This window comes from Adiantum capillus-veneris, chromosome 18, assembly GCF_014529385.1.
Source record: "Adiantum capillus-veneris isolate H3 chromosome 18, ASM1452938v2, whole genome shotgun sequence".
Taxonomy (NCBI): domain Eukaryota; kingdom Viridiplantae; phylum Streptophyta; class Polypodiopsida; order Polypodiales; family Pteridaceae; genus Adiantum; species Adiantum capillus-veneris.
This window is the reverse complement of record NC_140948.1, coordinates 28,451,126-28,475,357: the sequence shown is the minus strand read 5'-3', so window position 1 is coordinate 28,475,357 and position 24,232 is coordinate 28,451,126. Positions and strand designations below refer to the sequence as shown.

The 24,232-nt window shown below is 39.0% G+C and overlaps 1 protein-coding gene across 1 annotated transcript in view; it reads right to left on the bottom strand.

Annotated features, from left to right (window-relative positions):
* Nucleotides 1-4,234, bottom strand: part of LOC147435403 (uncharacterized) — a 50,177-nt gene extending 45,943 nt beyond the window's left edge. The window contains exon 1 of the mRNA XM_086488473.1: nucleotides 3,829-4,234. Coding sequence (XP_086344599.1) covers nucleotides 3,829-4,104 — 276 coding nt within the window. The 5' untranslated portion in view covers nucleotides 4,105-4,234. The remainder of the gene's footprint in view (nucleotides 1-3,828) is intronic.
* Between the last annotated feature and the right edge of the window lie 19,998 nt (nucleotides 4,235-24,232).

The window sequence follows — 24,232 nt, the reverse complement described above, 5'->3', positions numbered from 1 at the left end:
AGCTCCTTAGGTACATGTGCATAAGCTTCACAACCAAATGTCATGTGTTTGTCATATAACAACTTATGTCCTGACCATAACTCCTCAGGCACACCAAATTGCAATGATGCATGTGGTGATCTATTGATCAAATAGACCGTTGTGTAAAGCGCTTCTGCCCAAAACCTTGTGTTAGGCTTGCCTCTGATAGCATAGACATGATTCTCTCTTGAATTGTCCTATTCATTCTCTCAACAACACTATTTTGAGTTGGGATATAAGGAGCAGTGAACTCACACTTAATTCCCCTTCCTACACAGAAGTCAGCAAATTGTATTCTCCACCATTGTCTGAACGTAAAGCCTTTAGCTTTTTATCGAACTGAGTTTCAACACTTGACAAGAATCTCTTAAAGCAAAAGAACATCTCATCCTTCGACTTTAAAGCGTAAGCCCAAACTTGTGTGTTGCGTCATCTATGGACATTACAAAATAAGATGTGTCATCTATGAACGTCACAAAATAAGATGCGCAACAAAGAGACTTGTACAAGCTCTAAAGGCCGTCTCTCTTTATCAAACGAAACATTAAGAGAAGCACGTGTTTGCTTCCCGTACTGACAATGCTGACAAAAAGGAAATTTAGAAAAGCATAAAGCAGGCAAATAATCTAAGCGAGAAAGAGTTTCCATTCCTTTCTTGGACTTATGTCCCAATCAGCTATGCCACAAAGCAATTTTTGGCAGCTCGTTTACCAAAAGAATATTGTTTTTGTTACACACATAAAGACGATATAAAGAGCCAACATTAACCCACTAGCAAGCAACAAGTAGCCTTTAGATATATGCCACGATTGCTGATAGAAAGTGACTTTACAACACAATTCATCAAGTCTGCAAGCCGAAATCAAATTGCGAGTCAAGCACGGCACGTGACAAACATTGTGAATGACAAATCTGACGCCATTCAACAAAACCATAGTGATGTTACCAATGCCAACTATGTCACAAGCATAATTGTCACCCAATGTAACAGAACCAACAGTTTCTTCATAATGAGTAAATCACTCCCTGTGTGGGGTCACATGAAGAAGTGCACCTCAATCCAGAATCCACGTATGTGATACTTCACCACTGATTAGCAATTCTGCTAGCAACAAACTCTATAAATATAGTCTCTTATGCATCATAGAACACATCTGTAGACTCTATCAACAAATCGATGTCCTGTGCATCATAAACAATGACCGAATCGATCTCTTGAATCTTCACTAAACTTTTATTCTTTTCATCTTTTGCATCATTGACATTGCTTTTGCTTTTGCCTTTCTCGCGTTTCTATGTATGACAGTCTTTCTTCATATGGTCATACTTCTCACAAAAATGACATTAAATGCCCTCTTTACTGTGAGACTTTGATCTACAACAAGATGTATCTTTCTTGTCATCTTTGTCAGATTCACGCTGCCAAGAACGACCTTTCCTTTGTTTGCTTCCTTTCTGCATATAGTGAGCTTCGCCATGATGCGAACTACCCATAGTCTTACTGCGCACTTCTTCTAAGTCAAGAGAACTAGTGATATCATTGTACACTAGCATACCATTTGGTGTAGAATTACTAGCAGCAGAACAAAATGTATCCCACGACAACGGCAATGAGCAAAGCAAGTGAACAGCTTTTATCTCGTCATCTATCTTCATCTGCTGAGCATGAATTTGGGAAAACAAACAGTCGAACTCATTGATATGGCTAGCAACGCTAGCTGCCTCTTTCATACAAAGATTATAGAGCTTTTACATCAAGAATACCTTGTTGTTAGCAAAGTTTTTCTCATATGTGTTGCATAACTTCAGCCATACTTGATGCGCCGTATCACACTCCAAAATAGTGAAATAAATTAACTTGGCAAGATGCTATCTAATCATAGATTCCTATTGAAACTAAGTCATGTTCATCTCCTTAGTTCTCGTAGCATATAAAATGGAAAGTTTCTGCTTCTTTTGCACTAAGACATCTTGAATCTGCTCTTTCAAAAGCGCGGAGTTTGTCCCATCAAACTTCTCGATGTCATAAAACATCCCTGTCCTTAGAATATGCCGTAAGAGTAAGATTTCTATCACAAAATTTTGAAAAAATTCGATAGAGTCTTGTTTGAATTTGGGACAAAATCTCAACCAAAATGACTATCAAATTGCAATACACATAGACTAAAATGCATAGAAATGCTCTTTAAGCAATAGACATAAACTGGAGAGTAGCAAACTGTCTGTGCATGATTGCCAACAAGGCAACAAAGCACCTAGTCCTCTCTATACATGGCATATGGCGAGGATACGATAGTGGGGATCTCCAACAACTTAATCCACCTTGCACTCAATAACTTACGCACGACCTTCACAAAAAGCTAAGCAATGACACAACTATAGTCAAGTCTCAAAGATGACTATCTTCTAGACCAAGTCTCAAATGGTCGGGACTACCGTACTAGCTAAAATGGCTCCACAAATGTGTACAAAGACAATGTCCACAACAAGCGTTTGGGCTTAGTTGTTAATACTTACAAAGGAAAGACATACTTGCAGCCAAGAGGATGTATCAAAACCCTTGCATCTAAGACCCAAAGAATTATGGATGTCGAATAACAAGTGAGATAAGTGATTGCACAATACAGCCAAAAAAATTGTGATCATACTGGAACCTTGCATGCCAAGTTAACAAGCATGGTAGAGATCCCTGTCCTTGGAATACGCCATAAGAGTAAGATTTCTAGCACAAAATTTTGAAAAATTCGATAGAGTCTTATTTGAATTTGAGACAAAATCTCAGCCAAAATGCTATCAAAGTGCAATACACATAGACTAAAATGCATAGAAATGCTCTTCGAGCAATAGACATAAACTGGAGAGTAGCAAACTGTCTGTGCATACCTTCAAACTAACAAATGATTGCCAACAAGGTAACAAAGCACCTAGTCCTCTCTATATATGGCCTATGGCAAGGATAGATAGTGAGGATTCCAACAACTTAATCCACCTTGCAGTCAATAACTCATGCACGACCTTCACAAAAGACTAAGCAATGACACAACTATAGTCAAGTCTCAAAGATGACTATCTTCCAAACCAAGTCTCAGATGGTCGGGACTACCGTACTAGCTACGATGGCTCCACAAACGTGTACAAAGGCAATGTCCACAACAAACGTTTGGGCTTAGTTGCTAATACTTACAAAGGAAAGACATACTTGCAGCCAAGAAAAATGTATCAAAACCCTTGCATCTAAGACCCAAAGAATTATGGATGTCAAATAGCAAGTGAGATAAGTGATTGCACAATACAACCAAAAAAATTGTGATCATACTGGAACCTTGCATGCCAACTTAACAAGCATGATAATGACTTTGCATTGGCCCACAAGTGAATGCCAAAGAGTCCTTTCAATAGAAATGCTTCGAGAACATGGCAACTTTTGTCCGTATTGGCAAACAAGGTTGTCATCGTACTCTCGTAGGTTAAAGTACGGTACCGTTTTGAACAGGAAAATACAAAGTGCTAAAATTCATATCGTACAGTTTAAATTCGTATGATGTTTTTTTTTCCAACTCTCAAGAAGCATATGATATCATACGGTGTGTTTTATCGCACGGTCGTATAGTATGGTCATAGAGTGTGTTGTATTAGTACAACACAGGCATTCATAGACCATACGAAAGCTTCTGTGTAAGTAAATCAATAATACAAGGGACAAATTGCAAGAACCAAGCTCTAACTCTAAACTTCAGTATGTAACAATCTTGTACCTAAATGACAATTAAGGTAGTCAAGCCAGAAAGAAGAATGAAAGGCACCAACCTGTCTCAGCCAGTCGAGAATGGGTCGATCATGGATGAGGGATCTAGTACCGAAGCCACCAGGCACAACAATGACGTCGGGGTGGGGAAAATCGAGGAAGGAGGCAGTGGCCTGCAAGGAGAGGATTGGCTTGTCTGTAGAGTAGAGGCCCGGCTGATGGCTCACGAAGTGCAGGGTAGCATTGGGCAAGCGATGCAGCACCTCGTAGGGCCCAATGGCATCCAACGCGGTTAAGCCATGGAAAATTGGAATCACTATCACCAGTGGGCGATCCATACCCAACAAACAGTGAAAGTCGCTGTGTGTGTGTGTGTGTGTGTGTGTGTGTGTGAGAGAGAGAGAGAGAGAGAGAGAGAGAGAGAGAGAGAGCAGGAGAAGAAGAAGTTCGCCTCCCTGATAAAAGTCCAAATCAACTTGCAAACCTTGACTCTTCGCATCCAAATCAGTTGCAATGTCACTTCACAGCTCGCGACTTGGTCCAACATTAGGCGCGTGTCACACTGGGATGGGCGCCCATGGGGATTTTGCAGGCAGTGGAGCCTTTTCATGTCACACTGGGTCAATACTAAAATGTTGGCTATAGACTTTAGCGAACAGGCATTGGCCAAGTGGTTTGACGAGCGCATTTCACGCTGCAGGACAGGGCTCAAGGCCTCTCTCGCGCTCTCCCGCCCTCACTTTTTCAGTTGTCCACCACTTTGAGAAGATGGCCGGGCAAGCGAGGCCGCCCCTCTGACAATACCTCGCGGCCAACTTCGCTTTTTTTCACCAACGAATAACGGCGCGGCATCTCAGCTTGGACCGCATTTGCCTGCCCCAATGTGACACGGGCCTTAGTAGCAGGAGTAGCCACCTGTCAGCAGTGCGACCAGCCCTCAGCTATATGTTGGGAGCAAGGCCTCAGCACTAAAGGGCACGTGCCATTTAATGAAGCCCAAGCAGTGGGATCCACGACAGTGAAGTTAAGACACGAAGATCGAGACACGCGCAGCCGTAGGATGCCGGGGTAAACTAGAACATGAAAAGTTAAACTTGGACAAGCAGGGGGGCTATCCAAGTTTATTTATCATTATATGGTTTGCCCATATGTCAACTTCCCCGTCGGGGGCGTAGCAGTTAGTGCATTGGGCTCTCATGGTGGTGGTGAGGATTCGAGTCTCCGTGCCCGCAATTGGCGCCCATTTTTTACCACCCTCAATCCTCCTCGAGACGCCCCCTTTCAACCTGCACCGCCGATCCCATCTCTTTCTATCCGTGCCCTTTAGTGCTCTGGGGAGCAAGGGCTCTCATCAATTTAGGGCCTTGACATTATTAAGCGGTGCAGATGTTGTTGCAAAAGTAAACTAGGGTATTTTTGTAAATTTGGGTGCCCGTGTTTACAAAAATGTATGAGTTTACATTTGCACGTCAAAACTCAACAAAAATGTCTACATTCCACAAGTGGTGTGCCCAAATAGTTTGGTTAAGGCACATGGCCCTCGTCCCTCACGTTGTGGGTTCTATCCTTTGAAGTGGGAGAGGGGAGGCAAGGGGGGCAAAGTACATTTGGGTATCCGAGTTGGATACCTGAGTTTACAGTTTTTTTCGAGTTTACTTTGCTCAAGTTTGCCAAAGATCTAAAACCTCAATCATCCCACCGTAGTAGATCCCATCTCCTCCCATGCTCATGTGAGATATAGGTGAGTATAACCCCCCCTTCTAGAGGGTTGTGTAAATTCGGTGATTGGAAGCATCTTGTAGGTGTATCTACCATCTCCTATGCACTCTCAAACTCCATTGTAAGCTACGTAGATCCCATCTCCTCCCATGCCCGTGTGAGATATAGGTGAGTATAACCCCCCCTTCTAGAGGGTTGTGTAAATTCGGTGATTGGAAGCATCTTGTAGGTGTATCCACCATCTCCTATGCACTCTCAAACTCCATTGTAAGCTAGGAACAACGTGATGTGAATAAGGAGGGCCGCATTGTATCTTGATATATTCCTACCATCCTCATTCTCATAGATGATTTGTTATCCCAAGTTTTACCAACCAATGAGAAGTTCAAAGTGAACCCTATCAATGGGTCTATATAGAGGGTATCTTTTGATGAATCTACTTCAACTATCTTAAGTATCATCCGTTTCGCTCTTGTTTTAGACTCCCTTGATTTCACTTATACTCCCCTTGATTTCTTGTCAATGAATGGAATGAAAAGATTTTCACAATCTTAAGTGTATACTTTGTTTAGCTCAATTCACACGGACGTTGTGCTTTCTTATCAACGGTCTTCCAAGAAAAACCTAACCTACTAGCTTCCTTGCAGGGAACACACAAAGCGTGTGCAATGTGCTACAATCATTAACATTGACCTTGATCATTAGTGATCCAAGTAAACAAGTATTTTCTCGAGAAAAGGTATGATGATTGATTTTCTTTGGTTTGACAGTTGGTTTTCTCAAATCTTTCACATCTCATATTAATGAGGTTCAAAGCACTTCCTCCAACAACATGAGCGTAAAAAATGAGCTTAACTTTTTCCAAGCATACTTGAATGCATGGATTTGTGTCTGGTTCACCATCTGAGTTTTGATTCTCGTGATAGTTTACCAAAGGTGATGAAGGTTCATGCACAATCGTTTCCATTGTAGGCGTTATGTTATATTCTTCTTGTCGGCTATTTCATGGGTTGGAAAAGTCAAAACATTTGTCCTCTCCATTTCTATTCAACATTCTAGCTAGGAATCTTTCCTTTTCTGCTTTAGTCTCAGTCTTTCTCATAAGTGAAATCATATGAATGGGTATGACTTCATTTTCTTCCTTGTCATAGAATTCAGTTTGTGTAGAGTCATTGACATATACATCCATGGTAGCTAGGATATGCATCCATCCATATGGCTCAAACCAATATTATGAAAGGTTTAGGCACACGTGCATCATCTGCCACATCCCTTTAGAATACAATCTTCCTTTTGCAAGCTATCATTATGTGAAGCAACATAAATCCAAGTGGGTGTATTGTCCCTAAGCCATGATGGTAGTTTGGTATTGCTAGAGACCAAAGACTGAGTAATGAAATCTTTTATCAGGGTTCTATTGACATCCCTATAGCAATGGTCCACTAAATTCACTGAGTATTGAAATCTTTTATGGGGGTTATGTTTACATCCCTGTAGGAATGGTCCACTAAAATCACTCTCCTTATACCCCTAGATTTTTTGATATAAATGGTATTTTAGCCCCCAATCTTGAATCTTCTAGAGTCATCTCATGATCGGTCTCCCCAATATAATTTCATAGTTTAATTTGGCCCCAAAATCTATGATGGCAAAAGTATGTTCATAGTCATCCCCGCAAGAGGTGAAAATTACTCCTTTCAACAATCCTAGAGGTCTTTCAAAATGTCCATTTGCAAGTTGCAGTTTCATGCGAGTTTTCATGATTGTCGGTTTTTCCCAAGCTTCCCAAACTTTTTTGGTAGCAATAGCAATTCTTGCTCTATTGTTCATAGCAAGAGATTTGACTCTAGTATATTCGATAGATAGAGTGGTATTGCCTTCCTCTCCTTTGTAGTGTTCTCTCACTTTGTTCACAAGAACAGATTTACCTATTTTCCGTTGAGAATTTTCTTGGTTTAGTTGCTTGAGATACTCTTTGATTAACCCTTTCATTCTCATTTTTTCCAAACTATTTTGCAAATCATTCTAGAGGTGTGGTTTGAGTTTCAACACTTGAGCCATACTTTTTTTTTCCTTTCTTCATACCTTTGTCTTCTTGCTTTTCATGTCTCTATTAAAGACTTGACAATGTCAACCAAATAATTTGTTTCTTTTCCTTGTTCTTGCAACTATTTAGCCCTTTCTTCAATTTTTGCCTTTTTTTTTTTTCTTTCTCACCAAGTTTCTATGCCTTCTTGCTCTTTTTGTACACTTGAGCCATACTTTTTTTTTCCTTTCTTCATACCTTTGTCTTCTTGCTTTTCATGTCTCTATTAAAGACTTGACAATGTCAACCAAATAATTTGTTTCTTTTCCTTGTTCTTGCAACTATTTAGCCCTTTCTTCAATTTTTGCCTTTTTTTTTTTTCTTTCTCACCAAGTTTCTATGCCTTCTTGCTCTTTTTGTACACTTGAGCCATACTTTTTTTTTCCTTTCTTCATACCTTTGTCTTCTTGCTTTTCATGTCTCTATTAAAGACTTGACAATGTCAACCAAATAATTTGTTTCTTTTCCTTGTTCTTGCAACTATTTAGCCCTTTCTTCAATTTTTGCCTTTTTTTTTTCTTTCTCACCAAGTTTCTATGCCTTCTTGCTCTTTTTGTACCTTGTGATGACTTCTTACTTCCCTCAATATCATTTTGTTTTGGGAGCTTTGTTTGAGTTTTCATCATAACATTCACAAGAACTATTTGTTCACCCCCATATATGGTTGTTGAAATTCACTCTTACTACATCTACCTTTTGTTCTCGTTGATGCCAAGCTACACCCAAGTAGATTGGATTCACTCTGATAGGCATATGACAAATTGGCTCTACCCTAGGTGGTGACATATACCAATCTTCATTAGCTGGCATGGTATAGGTACTAGCTCCATAGGACATGATGGAAACCATGGATTGTTTGTTCTCTTGTTCTTTAGGCTGCATCCACTCAAGGGAATTTATATTCCCACTAGGTAGATAGTGTTTTTGTCTTTGTATCTCCACCATGGTTATGTAATGTACATCTCCATCATGCCTTGGCCTATTGTAACACTCATGGGTTTCATGGTTTGTCCACTTTCCTCCTATGGCACCCCATTTAAGTCATTTTTCTTGAGCCATAAGTTGTTCTTGAGAATTCCGTTGTCCAAAAATTTGTTTTTTTGCGATATTTTACACTCGCTTTGTTTTCGAATGATATTGGGTATGGTTAATGGTTTGTGCTCTTTGTGAGGTCAATTTGCTTAGGAAACATTGAGTCTGTAATCTCGATCTACCTAGGTACTAGCTCTAGTTACCTTTGGGTCTCCTCTACTAGAGTCCTTCCTCCACTAGCCTTCCTCCACTAGAGTCCTTAAGTGCTTGACTTGCTCAATGTGCTCCTCTACTAGGTTTGGGTAAGTCCTAATCTTCTCCTTGGGTTTTTTGTATTTTTACCCTTTGGGGCCTCTCTTGGGGGTTCTCCATCGGTCTAGTTAGTCATGAAGACACGCGTTGATTTGTTTGCGGTGTGGGAGTGGTTTTCTTATGACTTTCCCTAATAGTGTCTTTGCTTGAATCCCTCTCATTATGCTCCTCATTGGTTTCTCCCTCATGGTGGCCGTTTTAGTTTCCATGGTTTCTATTGAATCAAAATCATATTGGGGGTCATTTATATACACGGGGTCACCACATATCCCTATGTTAGTCTTTGCACTAGGGTTTGAAATCGCAACTTTTAGTGATCTCTTCCTTCCTGTTTTCTTCTTCCTTGCCCGGGCGATTGATGCAAAATCTCTCTCTTCAAGGATATAATTTTGGTTTTGGAGCATTGACCGTATGAATACATTCATTGGTATAACAAGTGTAGTTTTTGGTGTCCCCCCATTAATAAGCTCAATCAAGTTCAGTGGTGTAATCTTGGGTGCACTTGGATTATGGGAACATTGGCTATCAAATTATCTGTGCCACAACAATTACAAGTGAGTATTAGCATTGCAGATGATCTCCCTTGATTTATTTGCATTGCTGCAACATTCTTTTGTATTCTAATGGGACACTGAGCTACACGATGTGGTCTGCCACGGTCGTAGCATTGAAGAGGTGGTCTCTTGGTAGTGGTATTGATACTTTGGTCTCCTACTGCAAGAGCATTCACTTGATACATAGACTTGATATGTCCCAAATGATCTTCTTTGTAGTACTAGAGACATAATTCAAGCGTATCGACTCCATATGGAACGACAGTCTATGTCATCCTCGTAATCCAAATACGCACTGGATGGTTCACATCCCATTTGGTTTATGGAGGTAACTTTTGAATGTGGATGGGTTGTGGTCCTAGCACTAGAGTTTGCAAGGTTATAGATTGGACAACATTTTGGTTCCTAGGAACTAATATTGTGATGGTTGTTCCACAGATGCAGTAGATATTGATGCAAGAGCTGGATGCGGGTTTGTCTAGGCTAATGGTGGCCTTTTGGGCATCATATGTTTAAGTACTAGGAAATCCTTAAATTGATGACCATACCTACCATATCTATTGAAATTCCCGTTAAATTTTGCCCTAAAAGTGGGGCATTCACTTGTGTCATGTGGACCTAAGCACACAAATCACCATTGTTGCTTCCTTTGGGTACATATGACTATTTTGAGGAGCTCAATTATCCTTAAGGTATTTTTGGATAGCCTTATAACAAGATCTACCAAGGACATCTCAAATATCTTGTGCTCCTTAGAAATAGGTTTTAGGATCATTGGTTCATGATCAGTCACTTGTGAGCTAGTGGATTTTGTCTTAGTAGACACCTTTTTCCCTGCAGTCATCAAGTTGTCTTCTAGTTAGATTGTTTTGGTAGTGACTACTTCCCAAGTAGTAATACCTATAATGACTAATCCATTATAGATGTCCTCATGTTGTAATCCTTGGATGAATCTCTTGAGTAGTTGATTAAAGCATTCATTTGGGGTACATCACAAATTCAAATGCTTCAAGTGACTAATACTCATTCTCCTTCTTCATGTAGGCTTTTCGAAGTTGAGATACCACTCACTCAAGAACAACCTCTTGAGAACATTATATTTCTTGCATTTTTCAGCTCTTAGTGTCCTATATCAATCTTCATTGTTTCCACTTAGGGTTAAGCTGAAGGCTTTGCACTTATGCAACACATTGTTCTCTTCTAGGGAGTCACATACATGCTCAAACACATCAATATGCTTCCTAGGATCCTCGTCACCATTGCATCTTTGCGTGAGCTTTGCCACTTGGACCACTTTGCTGCTAGATTCCGTCTCAAATGCATTTTTCATATTCTTTGCAATAGATTGACCATTGATTTGAGTGAGTGCTACCAAGTCACCTATGTGAGCGGGTATAATTGGTGTAGGAGCTCCCATGCCTACATGAGATATGGGGGTTGGAATTGGCTTTGGCATTGACACACTCTTCAGGTTCCATGTTTGGAACGGTGCTGCACCACGTGGGGGTCCAAAAGATGTGGGAATAAATGACTTGCTACCAAAAGGTGTGGGGTCCGCTTGATGCACACTAGAGCATAAATACATGGGACTTTGGTGTCCTACAAGCATTGGCAAGTACCCTTTCCCTTTTGTTTTTTATGTGTGTTTTTTCTTGGTTTTTTTTTTGTTTTCTTGTTTTGATCCTTGCAATGCGGACTAGGGAATGCAATAGCTCAAAACGAGCGTATTGTTTGGAAGATCTTGGTGCACTTTACAACACAATGTTTGACCAACCGAGATTATCGTGGCCCCCAAAACAAGTAGTTTTCACCTAGGCTTGTGGATAAAAGTGCAAATTTAAAGAAGACCTTTCGAAAGGAAGGCCTTTCCACTATCGCACATGCCCTCATCACCCTTGGGAGGCCTAGGCTATATATATAGTTTGGTTCTCACTCTTGCATCACAAAGGAGGAGGCTATGGAAGATGCTAGTCTATATTATATATAGATATGTATGTCAAACTGAGACCAGGACTGGCTGGGCCCTTTTTTTAAAAAATTAATTTTTTCCAAATAAGAATTTTTTTCTTCATGCGGGTTTGGTGGTTTGGTTTTATTTTTTTGAAGTTTTGTTTCTAGGTTTTGGTATCACCTCTACTACCGGCATGGCCCTTTGCATGGCTGTACCACCCACAATAGATAACACACTATTGTAGATTTGACTTTTGTACTTAATGAACCTTAATGAGCTACATGAACTATCACTTAATGACAATTGAACAAAATAAAATCAGTAACTCAGAGAGTTTTAGGTTTACAATGGCTTATATAGTAGTCATCACTTTTCACACATGGGCATCCACCCTTGGGTGGTTAACACTGAACCTTATCTACTAGAGTTGCGGTGCACCTTTTATATACAACTAGTGATCACCCAATCCCTATCTATATGTGGAACTAACAAGCCCAACCCATGACTCAAAATAATATAGTTTATAAGGTTTATGTTCGTCCGTCATGGGTTTTCCATCATGAATCCCATCTATTCTCATTTGATCTTTCAGCTTCACTTTGTCTCTGTTTGACTTTCTTTGACTCAGGTTGATCACTTTGACCATGGTTATTTTTATTTTCTTTAAGCTAGCGTGGAAGTTCTTTTAGGTCCCAATGTGAGTCCATATTTCTCCTAATGGTACTCATTGTGGGTACATATTAAGCATTGACTACAAGAGGCGAGGGGTCTACAGTGGAAGATATTGGTGCAAATACACGAGGGATAAAGTTGACTCTGCACCGCTATGAGTGTGAGTAAAAGAGACAGAGTTGTAGTGGGCGTTGTGGTATGAGCCACGATAAGGGCATCATTATAGTGTGTGCCATACAGACACTCATATCATAGCTCCTACTGGCAACCATAACCAAAATCTCTTTTGACCAAGATGCTCAATGGTTCTACCATAGCATGCCAAACATGGTGTGGCCTACTACTGCAATAGATACCCTCGAGTCAACAAGTACCAAGTACAATTGTTTATATATTTCATTATCGACACAACATGTGTGCAAAACCAATTAGGATACGTGAACCAAATACACTCCACTAGTGAATAAATAAATTATAATCATTATGAAAATAACCAATGGCTTTGGAGAAGAAACATGGCAAAAATCCTCAATGCTCTAAAATACAAAGATACAAATGTGGCAAGTATATACAACAATTAAGAAAGAGAGATATACATGAAGAATGAACAATAAACAACGTTCCAAAAGACTGGTGCAAAATTTAAAAAGTACGACCATAACTTAGCAGTATGCAAGCATATATAAATAATAACTATTGCAAAGGGGGGATGATAAAATTGCAAGTCTTTTAATTAGACATTCTACAATAAAATTAGAGCTTTCTTAGTTGGAGGCTCAAGTTCATTTCTTAGGTCAAAATAGTGTGCATTCTTTTCATGATGATGTATATATAGGAGACTTGAGGATTGAGATTCCCCTATACATACACACATGCATATACATATACATACACACACACACACACACACACACACACACACACACACACACACACACACACACACACACACACACACACACACCTATATATATATATATATATATATATATATATATATATATATATATATATATATATATATATATATATATATATATATATATATATATATATATATATATATATAGAGAGAGAGAGAGAGAGAGAGAGAGAGAGAGAGAGAGAGAGAGAGAGAGAGAGAGACATACACACACACTTGCATGGACACATGTTATTATTAAAAAAAACTAGTCTTTGTTCTATTACAATGTGTAAAGCTATACAATACAATATACAATTTTGTGAGTGCATTGTCTCTCCTCTTGGATGTCAATCCCCAATCTACAATGTCCTCAAAAAGACTCTTAGTAGTCTAATGTACATTTATGGCACATGGAACATAGAAATCCATACATTGCTTGGTATCTCAATCAACTCGAGCTTGATTAGGGGGTTCCATCTATATCCTCTACATGTGGGTAAAATCATACCTCGTGACATAATTTCTTTATTTCCAAGCTAGATGTGGACAAGAAATAGACATATTGAAAAGAAGTGATGTACTTTATGGCTATCTATGATCTGTAATCCTTCTTAGAAAAGAAGTATAACATGCCTCGGTACCTTGGAGCTAAATGCTTGCATCGAAGGTTTCTCAATACTTTGCTCTTAATCATCTATGTTTCCCTCCATATTGTCCAACATTATAAGATATTTGTATTGGGAGGGATGAAAACCATGAGTTGGTAGTCCCCCTACCCCAACCCCACCTCGCTAGGTATGTCGTCCCTTCCTTTATATAGTATCTCATGATGTTGTTGTGAGCCACAACATGGGAATTTATAGGAATAAGTTGAAACTTCTTTTGATACTCTGAGAAGGGACAATACTCTTTGACATTGACACCATTAATTTATTGCCCTTTATTTTGCTGACATTGAATCTATGGGATCTTACACATATGCATTGTTTCCAATGCGTCTTTTGAAGCCTACCATCTGCACTCTGCCGTCAACCATCTATACTAGATGATTTGTGCTTGATAAAGAAAATATTTCCAAGCCATCTATACTAGATGAGCCATGCTCTACAATGTACATGCCAAGAATTTTTGTTGCTATAGCTTGCTACCATCAATGAGTCCATAGCTTGAATTGCTCTACCAAGTCAAGGTTCTCATGCAAATATAAATGAACCTAAAATTCTAGATTTGATTTGGAGTCAGACTAAGGGTCACTCTTCACCATGGTCACTCATGCACCTTGTCTAAGTGCATGGAAGAATTAACACATAGCAGAAAAAGACATCATGTAGTATTGACAAAGAGTGACTACTTCTAGGTGAAAGCATGAATCCAAACATGTTCAATCCCAACAAGCTCACTCGGACCATTTATAGACTTTTGCCTATGATTGCAATACATGATCAAATGCTAGATAGAGTAGGAGAAGGGTGATGCATACTAGTTTTGGCCCTCATGCCATGTGCCATGCGCCATGCACATGCGTTGGGTCAAAGGCTTGCATTTGCTCAAGATACCCAAATGCTTGTAGCAAAATCTGCAATATTTCATGCAAAAAGTCATGATGCCATGCCAGACCTCGTGCTTGACAATACATCGTTTGGACTTTTTGATTGCTTAGATGAGAAAGGCATCATTCTAGGTAATAAGATCAGCTGGCACTTTGCGATGTAGACCCCTTTCACCTATGAATAATCCACCCGCACGAGAGGATTATCACACAATTTGTAAGCAAACCTAAAAGAATTAGATGTTTAGTTTATAGATATAAGTTATAATAAAACTAGACAATTCTCTCACTTAGGAAAAACCATACAAGTCGCGCTCTTATGAAAGGGTCTCGAATGTGGCTTAATTTTCAACCTTATGCATCTAAAACCTCCCCATGCAACAAAACAGGGTTGTAATTTTGATATAATCCACTTTAGAATAGGTTGTAAGAATTAGCTTATGATAATGTTTCATGGACAAAAAGACACTCCCTATAGAGTTGTCTTTAATACACTGGGACAAGAGGACTCCTGTGCTCTGAATGGTGTAGGTCACATTGTGCTAGCTAGGTCTTAGTTAGATTAAGCCTGAGATACCATGTAAACTGATTAGGCTTTCAACTTTGTAAGCCTTCACAGGAGGAATTTAGTTGCTCTCATAATTGATCTGCCTCTGCTAGTATATTTGGTGTAGGGCGGTGTTGTAGCAATGGACTAATTGCAACCCACACAAAATTATCAATCGGTGGATCGACAACCCGATTAGCGCTTGGAGGCACGAGCCTCATAGGATGCATTGAAATAGAGGATTCAAGGGATCCTTCTACCATAATAGAGGGAAGCCATGATAAGGGCTTCCTCTAATCAACCACACAATCCTACTTACTAATCATTCTGCACACAATCATTTGATTGGAATTAACCTCTCACATCAATCAACCTAATCACACAACTACACAAGCATGCAATTAACATAGCTACTTCACAGTAGTGTGGCCATTCTAGTCCATCCCCTCAATGCGACTACATATGCACACACACTAACCACACACCTTGTAGAGAGAGACAATGAGAAGTAAGGCATAGCCCTAACACACCATGTCCAATGGTGTGGATAGAAGAGATTAACCCAAAAAGGGATTAGAGATCTAACATCACACTAATATAGTCTCAATTCACATAATCGAAACAAAGAAGACTAATAAGAAAGAAAATGCAATTGATTATTCAAAATCAAGAGCTACATGGGCATGGAAATCCCATGAGCCTCATGACCATCCACTCTACAAAGAAGAGAGCTCACCCAAGAATGACTTCTCATTTAGCATAGGGCTCTTTTATAATTTTGGGCTTCAAGCCTTTCAACTATGGGATAAATTGATTATTAGAAATCAAGAGATACATGGGCATGGAAAGCCCATGAGCCTCATGACCATCCACTCTACAGAGAAGAGATCTCATCCAAGAATGAGTTCTCATTTAGTATTGGGCTCTTTTATAGTTTTGGGCTCCAAGCCCTTCAACTATGGGATAAAGTTGAGCCCTTTGGCCTAAAGCTTATACAATTTGGAACTCCTAAATAAGCCTAAGGCCTTATACAATGTGAATAGGAAATATTGTGTACATCAATAGCACATCCTGAGGTTGGTGCATAATCGATGTAGCTTGGAGTCAAAACCAAGCGATGGGAGGCATTGGACAGCCACTAAGCCCCCTATTCACTCGGTTGACTCCAAGCTACACCAATTATGCACCAAGATCAAGATGTGCTATTGATCTACACATTATTTCCTATTCACATTGTATAAGGCCGTGGGCTCATTTAGGAGTTTCAAATTGTATAAGCTTTAGGCCAAAGGGATCAACTTAATGCCATAATTGAAGGGCTTGAAGCCCAAAACTATAAAAGAGCCCTATGCTAAATGAGAATTCATTCTTGGATGAGCTCTCTTCTCTGTAGAGTGGATGGTCATGAGGCTCATGGGCTTTTCATGCCCATGTAGCTCTTGATTTCTAATAATCAATTTATCCCATAGTTGAAGGGCTTGAAGCCCAAAACTATATAAGAGCCCTATGCTAAATGAAAAATCATTCTTGGGTGAGCTCTCTTCTTTGTAGAGTGGACGGTCATGAGGCTCATGGGCTTTCCATGCCCATGTAGCTCTTGATTTCTAATAATCAATTACACTTTCTTTCTTATTAGTCTTCTTTGTTTTGATTATGTGAAGTGAGATTGTATTAGTGTGATGCTAGATCTCTAATCCCTTTTTGATTTAATCTCTTCTATACACACCATTGGCCATGGCGTGTGAGGGCTATGCCTTCCTTCTCTCTCTCTCTCTCTCTCTCTCTCTCTCTCTCTCTCTCTCTCTCTCTCTCTCTCTCTCTCCAAGGTGTGTGGTTAGTGTGTGTGCATACATAGTCGCATTGAGGGGATGGACCGGAATGGCCACACTAATGCGAAGTAGGTATGTTAATTGCATGCTTTGTGTAGTTGTGTGATTAGGAGTTGTGATTAGGGTGATTGATGTGAGATGTTAATTTCAATCACATGTTTGTGTGCAAAGTGATTAGTAAGTAGGATTGTGTGATTGATTAGAGGAAGCCCCTTCCATGGCTTCCCTCTATGATGGGTAGAAGGATAGAAAATGGCACTTTTGCTACTTAATCTTTTGCAACTGTGCTAGAAAATGGCATCAAATCTGTCGTACATATGGTTACTGTTCTGGTTTTTTTGATATTGATGGTGAGTATAAGACTGAATGCCTGGTGGTGATGCTGGTTATGCTGACATGGAGTATATACATTGTGTACCAGATCTGTACATTTGGGAATTTCCTTAGCTAAAAGCAAATGGTTTGATAACCTCGGCACTAATAATTAAGTACACATCAATAGAGGGTTTCTTTTTGCCCGATACTGATTACATACACTCACTCTAAATGGTAACTTTTGAAAAATTGATGCTTTTTTACATTAAAAGGTTGGTGGTATTGCTGGTTATACTGCCTAATTCTGAATTTGGATAATCGCACTTGTTTATTTGGGTATGATACATCTGATTTACAAAAAAGTGAAAAAAATGGATTTAATACTTGATGAGACTTGTAAAATAAATTTTTTCCATGGCATAGTCCTTTGATTCTTTACAAGTTTAATCTCTTACTAGTCTTATAAACCCGATGACTGCTTATTGGTTACCAGCTGGTTATATTTTTTTTGGTCTTGGAATTCTGGCATAGTCCAGGTCTTTCTCTGACGAGATCTTACTCTCTTGATCTTGGGTGTGGTTGGAATTAGCCGGATCTGGCTTTGGTGCTGACTTACAAAACAACTAAACTTGCTTGGTTTTTTACTAAACATATCCGACTACATCGTAGTGATGATACTACCATAAAATTCTGGTTTTTACTGATTGCTTTGACTTTAAAAAAAAAAACCCCTTCTGCTTGTTGCCTGGATGCCTGGCTTAGTTCTGGTCTTTTTTATATATACACTACATCTTGGTGATGATACTGCCATAAAAACCTCACTTGTGTTTTGGCATAAACTATGATTGTGACCAATATGGGTATAGTTGATTATTGGATTAATACCTATTGATTTGGTCCAGGTTTGATAAATCTGAAATTACAAAAATCTCTATATTTAGCAGGGGGAACTGGTCGTTTTTTCACTACATCTGGTCTCCACTTATGGATAATGATCTCGTGCTTTAGATACCGAAGTTTTTTATGGTATTATGATTTGGAGGAGACTGTTTTGACTTACAAATCTGTGACCTTGACCTATTGCTTGGATGTCGGGCTTAGGTATGGTTTTTCATTATAGCTAGTGAATACTAATCTGGTCTGATATAACGAGTTGTAGCTAGACCTTGTACCTTCTGCTTAAAACTTAGATTGTTGCCTTAATACTGGTTCTTTTTTCACTACATCTAGTTGGAATCTTTTTGGCTAAGTATGGCTTAAATCTGGATAAAGATACGTAGGGCCTGCTCACTAAAGCTCGAGTAAAAATCTATCTAAAAACTTTTTGTCATCATACCTTGTTGTTGGTTCGTTATGACACTAATTAAGGGACGAGTTGAAAGCATTTCTTACCATTGATAATGAGCTCCACTATTATTTTTTGACTCTGGCTGACACTTTTTGGGCAGTTCAATTTTATGTCATTTTTGAGGACTCCACATGAATTTGTAACATCTCTTGCCATAATTTTTTATGCTCGATGTGAGTGCAAACTCTTTCTCTAGCACTTATTTTGGTAGCTTGTAGATATTGAGCCTTCATTGACCTAGAAGGACGAGACATTGTTTTTTTGTATTGATAATACTTGGCTTGTAAGAGCCGCATCAAGGTTTCAATCATCTCCAGCTTTGAATATGCTAAAATTGAGCATCCATTTTGGTCGAATGACCATAGGATTGGACTAAAAGTTTTTGGTTTCTAAGTAACGAAGATGCTTGGTTTGATTATCTTCTTGGCATGCACTGTACACTCCAATTTGGGATGAGCAATGAATAAATGTTTGGTTGAGACATTTTTGCATCCTGGTGCTTGAATTGTATCCTCTAGAGCACTAACAAATGAGCTTTTGTGAAGGATATGAATGGAAAATTGAGAAGCAACTGAAGATCCAAATGCCTATTAAGAGGCACAAAATTGAATTAGGTTGCACAATTTGTCTTTTCAAAGAGCCATAACATTTTCTTCATTTGTGCTTGATTTGGCATATGCATTTTATGGTTTAGTGCTTGGCTTGCTTGCAAACTCTCACTGCCAAAATGACAAATTATTCTTAATGATATGCATGTGAGATTCATTTGAGAGTTACACCGGATGACAAGTTGTGCTTGTTTGGTTGGGACTTTATGCTTGAATTTGGCATTGCTTGTTGCATTTTAGTGCTTGATTTGAATGCAAAATCATTGCATAACACTAAGATTGAGCTTGTTTGATGGTCAAAATTTAGCATGAAATGTTTGGGTTTGTGATGATAGTAAATTCTCTTAGTGCTTGTGTGAATGACCATATGCTTGAGAGCACTAATGATTGAGTTGTTTTTTGAAGGGTTGTGGGTAAGCATGAGCATTCAATAATAAAAAAAGTGTCGGGATTGCAATGTATTGCAAAATTTGGCTATCTAGAGCCATCCCATATCATTTGATGGAGTTGTAATCATTAGCTCACCACTTTGCACTAAAAATGCTAAATTTCACTTTAGCTAGTGCTTGGCCAACTTTTTGAGAGCTTTCAATTTTACAATTTGGATATTAAAGCCAATTCACTTCATTAGAAGTTGCATCATTTCTAGCTCCTGGCTTGTTTTCAATTGCACCTTTCATTTGAGCTAGTACTAATCAACTTTTAATCATGCATGAGAGATTGTAAAACTTGAATAATGTGCTTATGTTGAAGCATTTTATCTCTCTCTTTTGATTTATATGCATACATTTGCTACTAAAGAGCATCATGTGCATAACCAAAGGCACTTTTTTCCCCTAGGGCTTTTTTCCCTATGCCATATATGGGTATTTGAGACCGTAGATTTAGGTATTTCAATAAATTTTTGTGTGTGTTTTTCTTGGCTTTCAATAAATGGCTTTTGGAGCTTGTGTTTGTTAACACTTAGCTTCAAGAAGCTTGGCTTGCAAATAAAAGGAATCAAGGGGCTTCTACACTAAAGTGGATGTTTTGCTCAAGGATGCTCAAAAGAGCACAAAGAGGTGAAATCCTTCCATGACATTGCTCTTTTTTATCTTTACATCTCTGTGCTTGCTTGGATTAATAAGTGATTTTGCTTCTAAGCTATGGTTCCTTTCATTTTCAAAAGCTAGACATACATGAAAGTTTCTGCTTTGTGAATATTAACTCATTAAAAAATTTGATTTTATGTGTGCAATCATGGGTAAGTGCATTGACCTTAGGCTAATGTAAGATCATTTCTTGTTAGTACTAGACTCTTAGTGATTAGCTTAATACTCCACTCATTCTAACATGACCTAGGGCTATGATTAGGTTTTTTAGTCTCTTAGTCCATTTTGCCAATAGCAATCGCATAATGGGAGCAATAAACAATGAAAAACATAAACAAATGAATAAGAAAAGGTGTCAAAAAGAGTAGTAAAAAGGCTACTAGACACATGAAAGTTAAATTTCTATGTTATTTTGTGTCTTTGTTCAGCATAGTGCCTTATTGGCACTTGGTAAGGTGAGTGGAATCATCTTGGCTTGCTTGGTCAGGGCCCTAAACCGTCTTGTGTTTCATGTATAAAACTAAAATTTCAAGTGGTTTAATCTTCATATTAGTTTAGGTGTTTTTTTTTCTTTATGTTGTTTAGTTTTTGGCTATAATTGATCCATCTTTTAGAAGCAAAAATCGCTTTACATGATTGTTCTTTGCACTTTATGTTTTATTCGTCTTTGTTGGCCTTCAATACTCATGACTTTGTTTATGTTTTGTAGCTCAACATTCCTCCATGGATGTGCTTTCTACCATGTCTCCATGCTTTGCTTGAGTGGAACACAAGGACATGCACCAAGTTGGGGGGGGGGGGGGGGGGGGGGGGGGGGGGGGGAATTTTAGCAACAACTAACACATGCTACACCGATTATGCACCAAGCTAAGGATGTGCTGTTGTGGACAATATTCCTATTCATTGTATAAGGCCCTAGGCTCATTTAGGAGTTCCAAATTGTATAATATTAGGCGAAAGGGCTCAAATTTATCCCATAGTTGAAGGGCTTGAAGCCCAAAACTATAAAAGAGCCATATGCTAAATGAGAAGTCATTCTTGGGTGAGCTCTCTTCTCTGTAGAGTGGATGGTCATGAGGCTCATGGGCTTTCCATGCCCATGTAGCTCTTGATTTCTAATAATCAATTGCATTTTTTTTCTTATTAGTCTTCTTTGTTTTGATTATGCGAAGTGAGATTGTATTAGTGTGATGTTAGATCTCTAATCCCTTTTTGAGTTAATCTCTTCTATCCACACCATTGGCCATGGTGTGTGAAGGCTATGTCTTCCTTCTCTTTCTCTCTCTCTACAAGGTGTGTGGCTAGTGTGTGTGCATACGTAGTGGCATTGAGGGGCTTGACCAGAATGGCCACACTAACGCAAAGTAGGTATGTTAACTGCATGCTCGTGTAGTTGTGATTAGGGTAATTGATGTGAGAGGTTGATTTCAGTCACATGATTGTGTACAGTGATTAGTAAGTAGGATTGTGTGGTTAATTAGAGGAAGCCTCTTCCATGGATTCTCTCTATGATGGGTAGAAGGATGCCTTGAATCCTCTATTTTGATGCATCTTATGATGCTCGTGCCTCCAAGCGCTAGTCGGGTTACCAATCCACACCTAAATAATTTTGTATGGGTTGTGATTAGGCCGTTGCTACAACACCTCCCTACATTTGGTTTCCTGAGATTCAAAATTGTTTGGTTTTTTGATGCCTAAATTATGAGCAACTTTTTTATATGTATACAGCTGGACCAATGGATTCGCTTACACATGTAATGCAGGAGGCACCATAGCTTGAGTGATTGTTGATGGAAGTGTAAACTACTTAACTCCAGCGGTTGTGGTACTCTCTCTCTCTCTCTCTCTAAAAAAAACATGTCTGGATTATTGAGCATGAAAACTGCTTGAGATGCTAAACAAATATAGCCTATTTGTAGGGTGCATGAGGTTGAAGAAAACTAGGAACATCATTTGTGTCAACCATATGTCAAGGAACGTACGATCAAGGTGCTTGGCTAGTCCCGACGATACATCAAGTCCATCCCCACACAATAATGGATGCAAAAAGAGTGCCCTTTGGAGCACACAGACCATCCATGCACACACAGATGGTATGTGTTCTCCCAATGGACACTAGTAGTTCTTTGTAGTGCTAACTTTATATGGAATCTTTTTTAAAAGCTTTTAGCACATCTAGATGCCTAATGAGCTATGCACAACAAAAATAGTGGCCATAAGAAGAAGATCTATACAATTAATGAGCTATGCACATCAAAGAATAGTGTCCTTAAGAGCATGCAGGTCGTCCGTGCGCGCACAGATGGTTTGAGTGCTTTCAAGGGTATTATTTTCTCCTTTGTGTCCCCCATACAAAAGAAAGGAGTGTGTTTAAGAACACCCAAGGGAGCATAGAGACCATTCGCGTGCATGCGGATGGTCTACGTGCTCTCAAGGGCATTAATTTATCCTTTCTGGCTCCCATCTTCCCTTCTTCAGGTAAATTTCTGTCCGTAGGACGGGAAAAATTGTCAAGAGTCTGTCATTAGAAAATTTCCCTTCAATAGAGAAGGGGAATAAGATCAGGTTTCTTTAAATGGAGGAGGAATACTATGTGATGCCCATCTTATCTACAAACTAGGGTATGCTACAACATAGAAATTGGGAATTAGAATTTGAAATAGGACTCCCTTATAGTCTCCAAATCTATATAAAAGGCTAATTACAGCCAAGTTTCCACCTCTAGTCACAACAATTACACCTATAATTTTTGTTACATTTTCTATAAAAAAAAGGCAAAAATGTAATATGCCCTTCAATAAGGAAAGGTACACTTCCCTAATCCTAGTCTCTTGAAAAAATACGGTGCCCTTCAAATCCTGACATTGGCCTTGGTCAGGCTTTAAGTAACACAACCACGCCACATATTGCGATCGACGTGACATGATGATCAACAATGGGATTGACATTAGATGGTTAGCATGCATGAAGATGCCATGTGTTTATTCCTTTTTCCATCAATATCTGTCACTATGCACCTAGTTTTTTTACATGGTAACCAACTACGCTGCATTTTATTCCCTTGTCCCATGAGGATTCTATTTACATTCACTTCATTGATCTATATTCTTGATATATGCAAGTCAATGTCCATTATGTGAGCATATGATTACATTACATGCCAATTCATTATTGGATCACAAAACACCCTCTAAAACAAAAATCATGTTGTGCTCTTGCAATAGAATGCATTGAGCTCTCTCAATCCACAAACGAGCATTGGGTATAGGCCAAAACAATAACCCCATAGTGATGGAAATACTCACTATATCTCTATAGAGTGAAGTAGTGTTGTTAGAAATACAAGGAGACATTATGCAAATATTGGGAGGAGCCAAGGAGCTTTGAAGGCTTCAGATTGTAAAGCGAGGATCATAGAGAAAACCAACAAGAGAAGTAGGTTGTATGAAACTACATAAAATGCACAATATGAATTTGAGACTTTTCCAAACGAGAAAGAGGCCAGTTATGTGGGCCCTCCCTATTAATAGCTCATTATGGTATTGTAGTCCATGACATTGGACCTGTGGTGGGAATGTATGAAATTTTCCTTATGATTTAAGGTATAATTCCCCATGAAGCTCAATGTATACCTAGCCAATCAATTTTTTTAAAAAAAGGTTGGGTTGAAGAACATGAGTGTTGATCATGGAGCTAGAGGCAAGGTTGCTTTACTAAATTCATAGAGAAGAGGGATACAATAGTGGGATGTAGTTCATAGCTCCGCCAAGAATAATGATAGTCAAGTGCTTATTAGTTCAAATAGGCATACAAAATAGAGATGTATGGTGAGGTCAAGACCCACAAAAGAGAAGGAACAAGACTTGATGAAAGGACATTAAAGGGCAAATGAAAATGCAATAATGCCCAATGACCAATAATCCACTAAAAGGTATGGCTCTTGATGGTG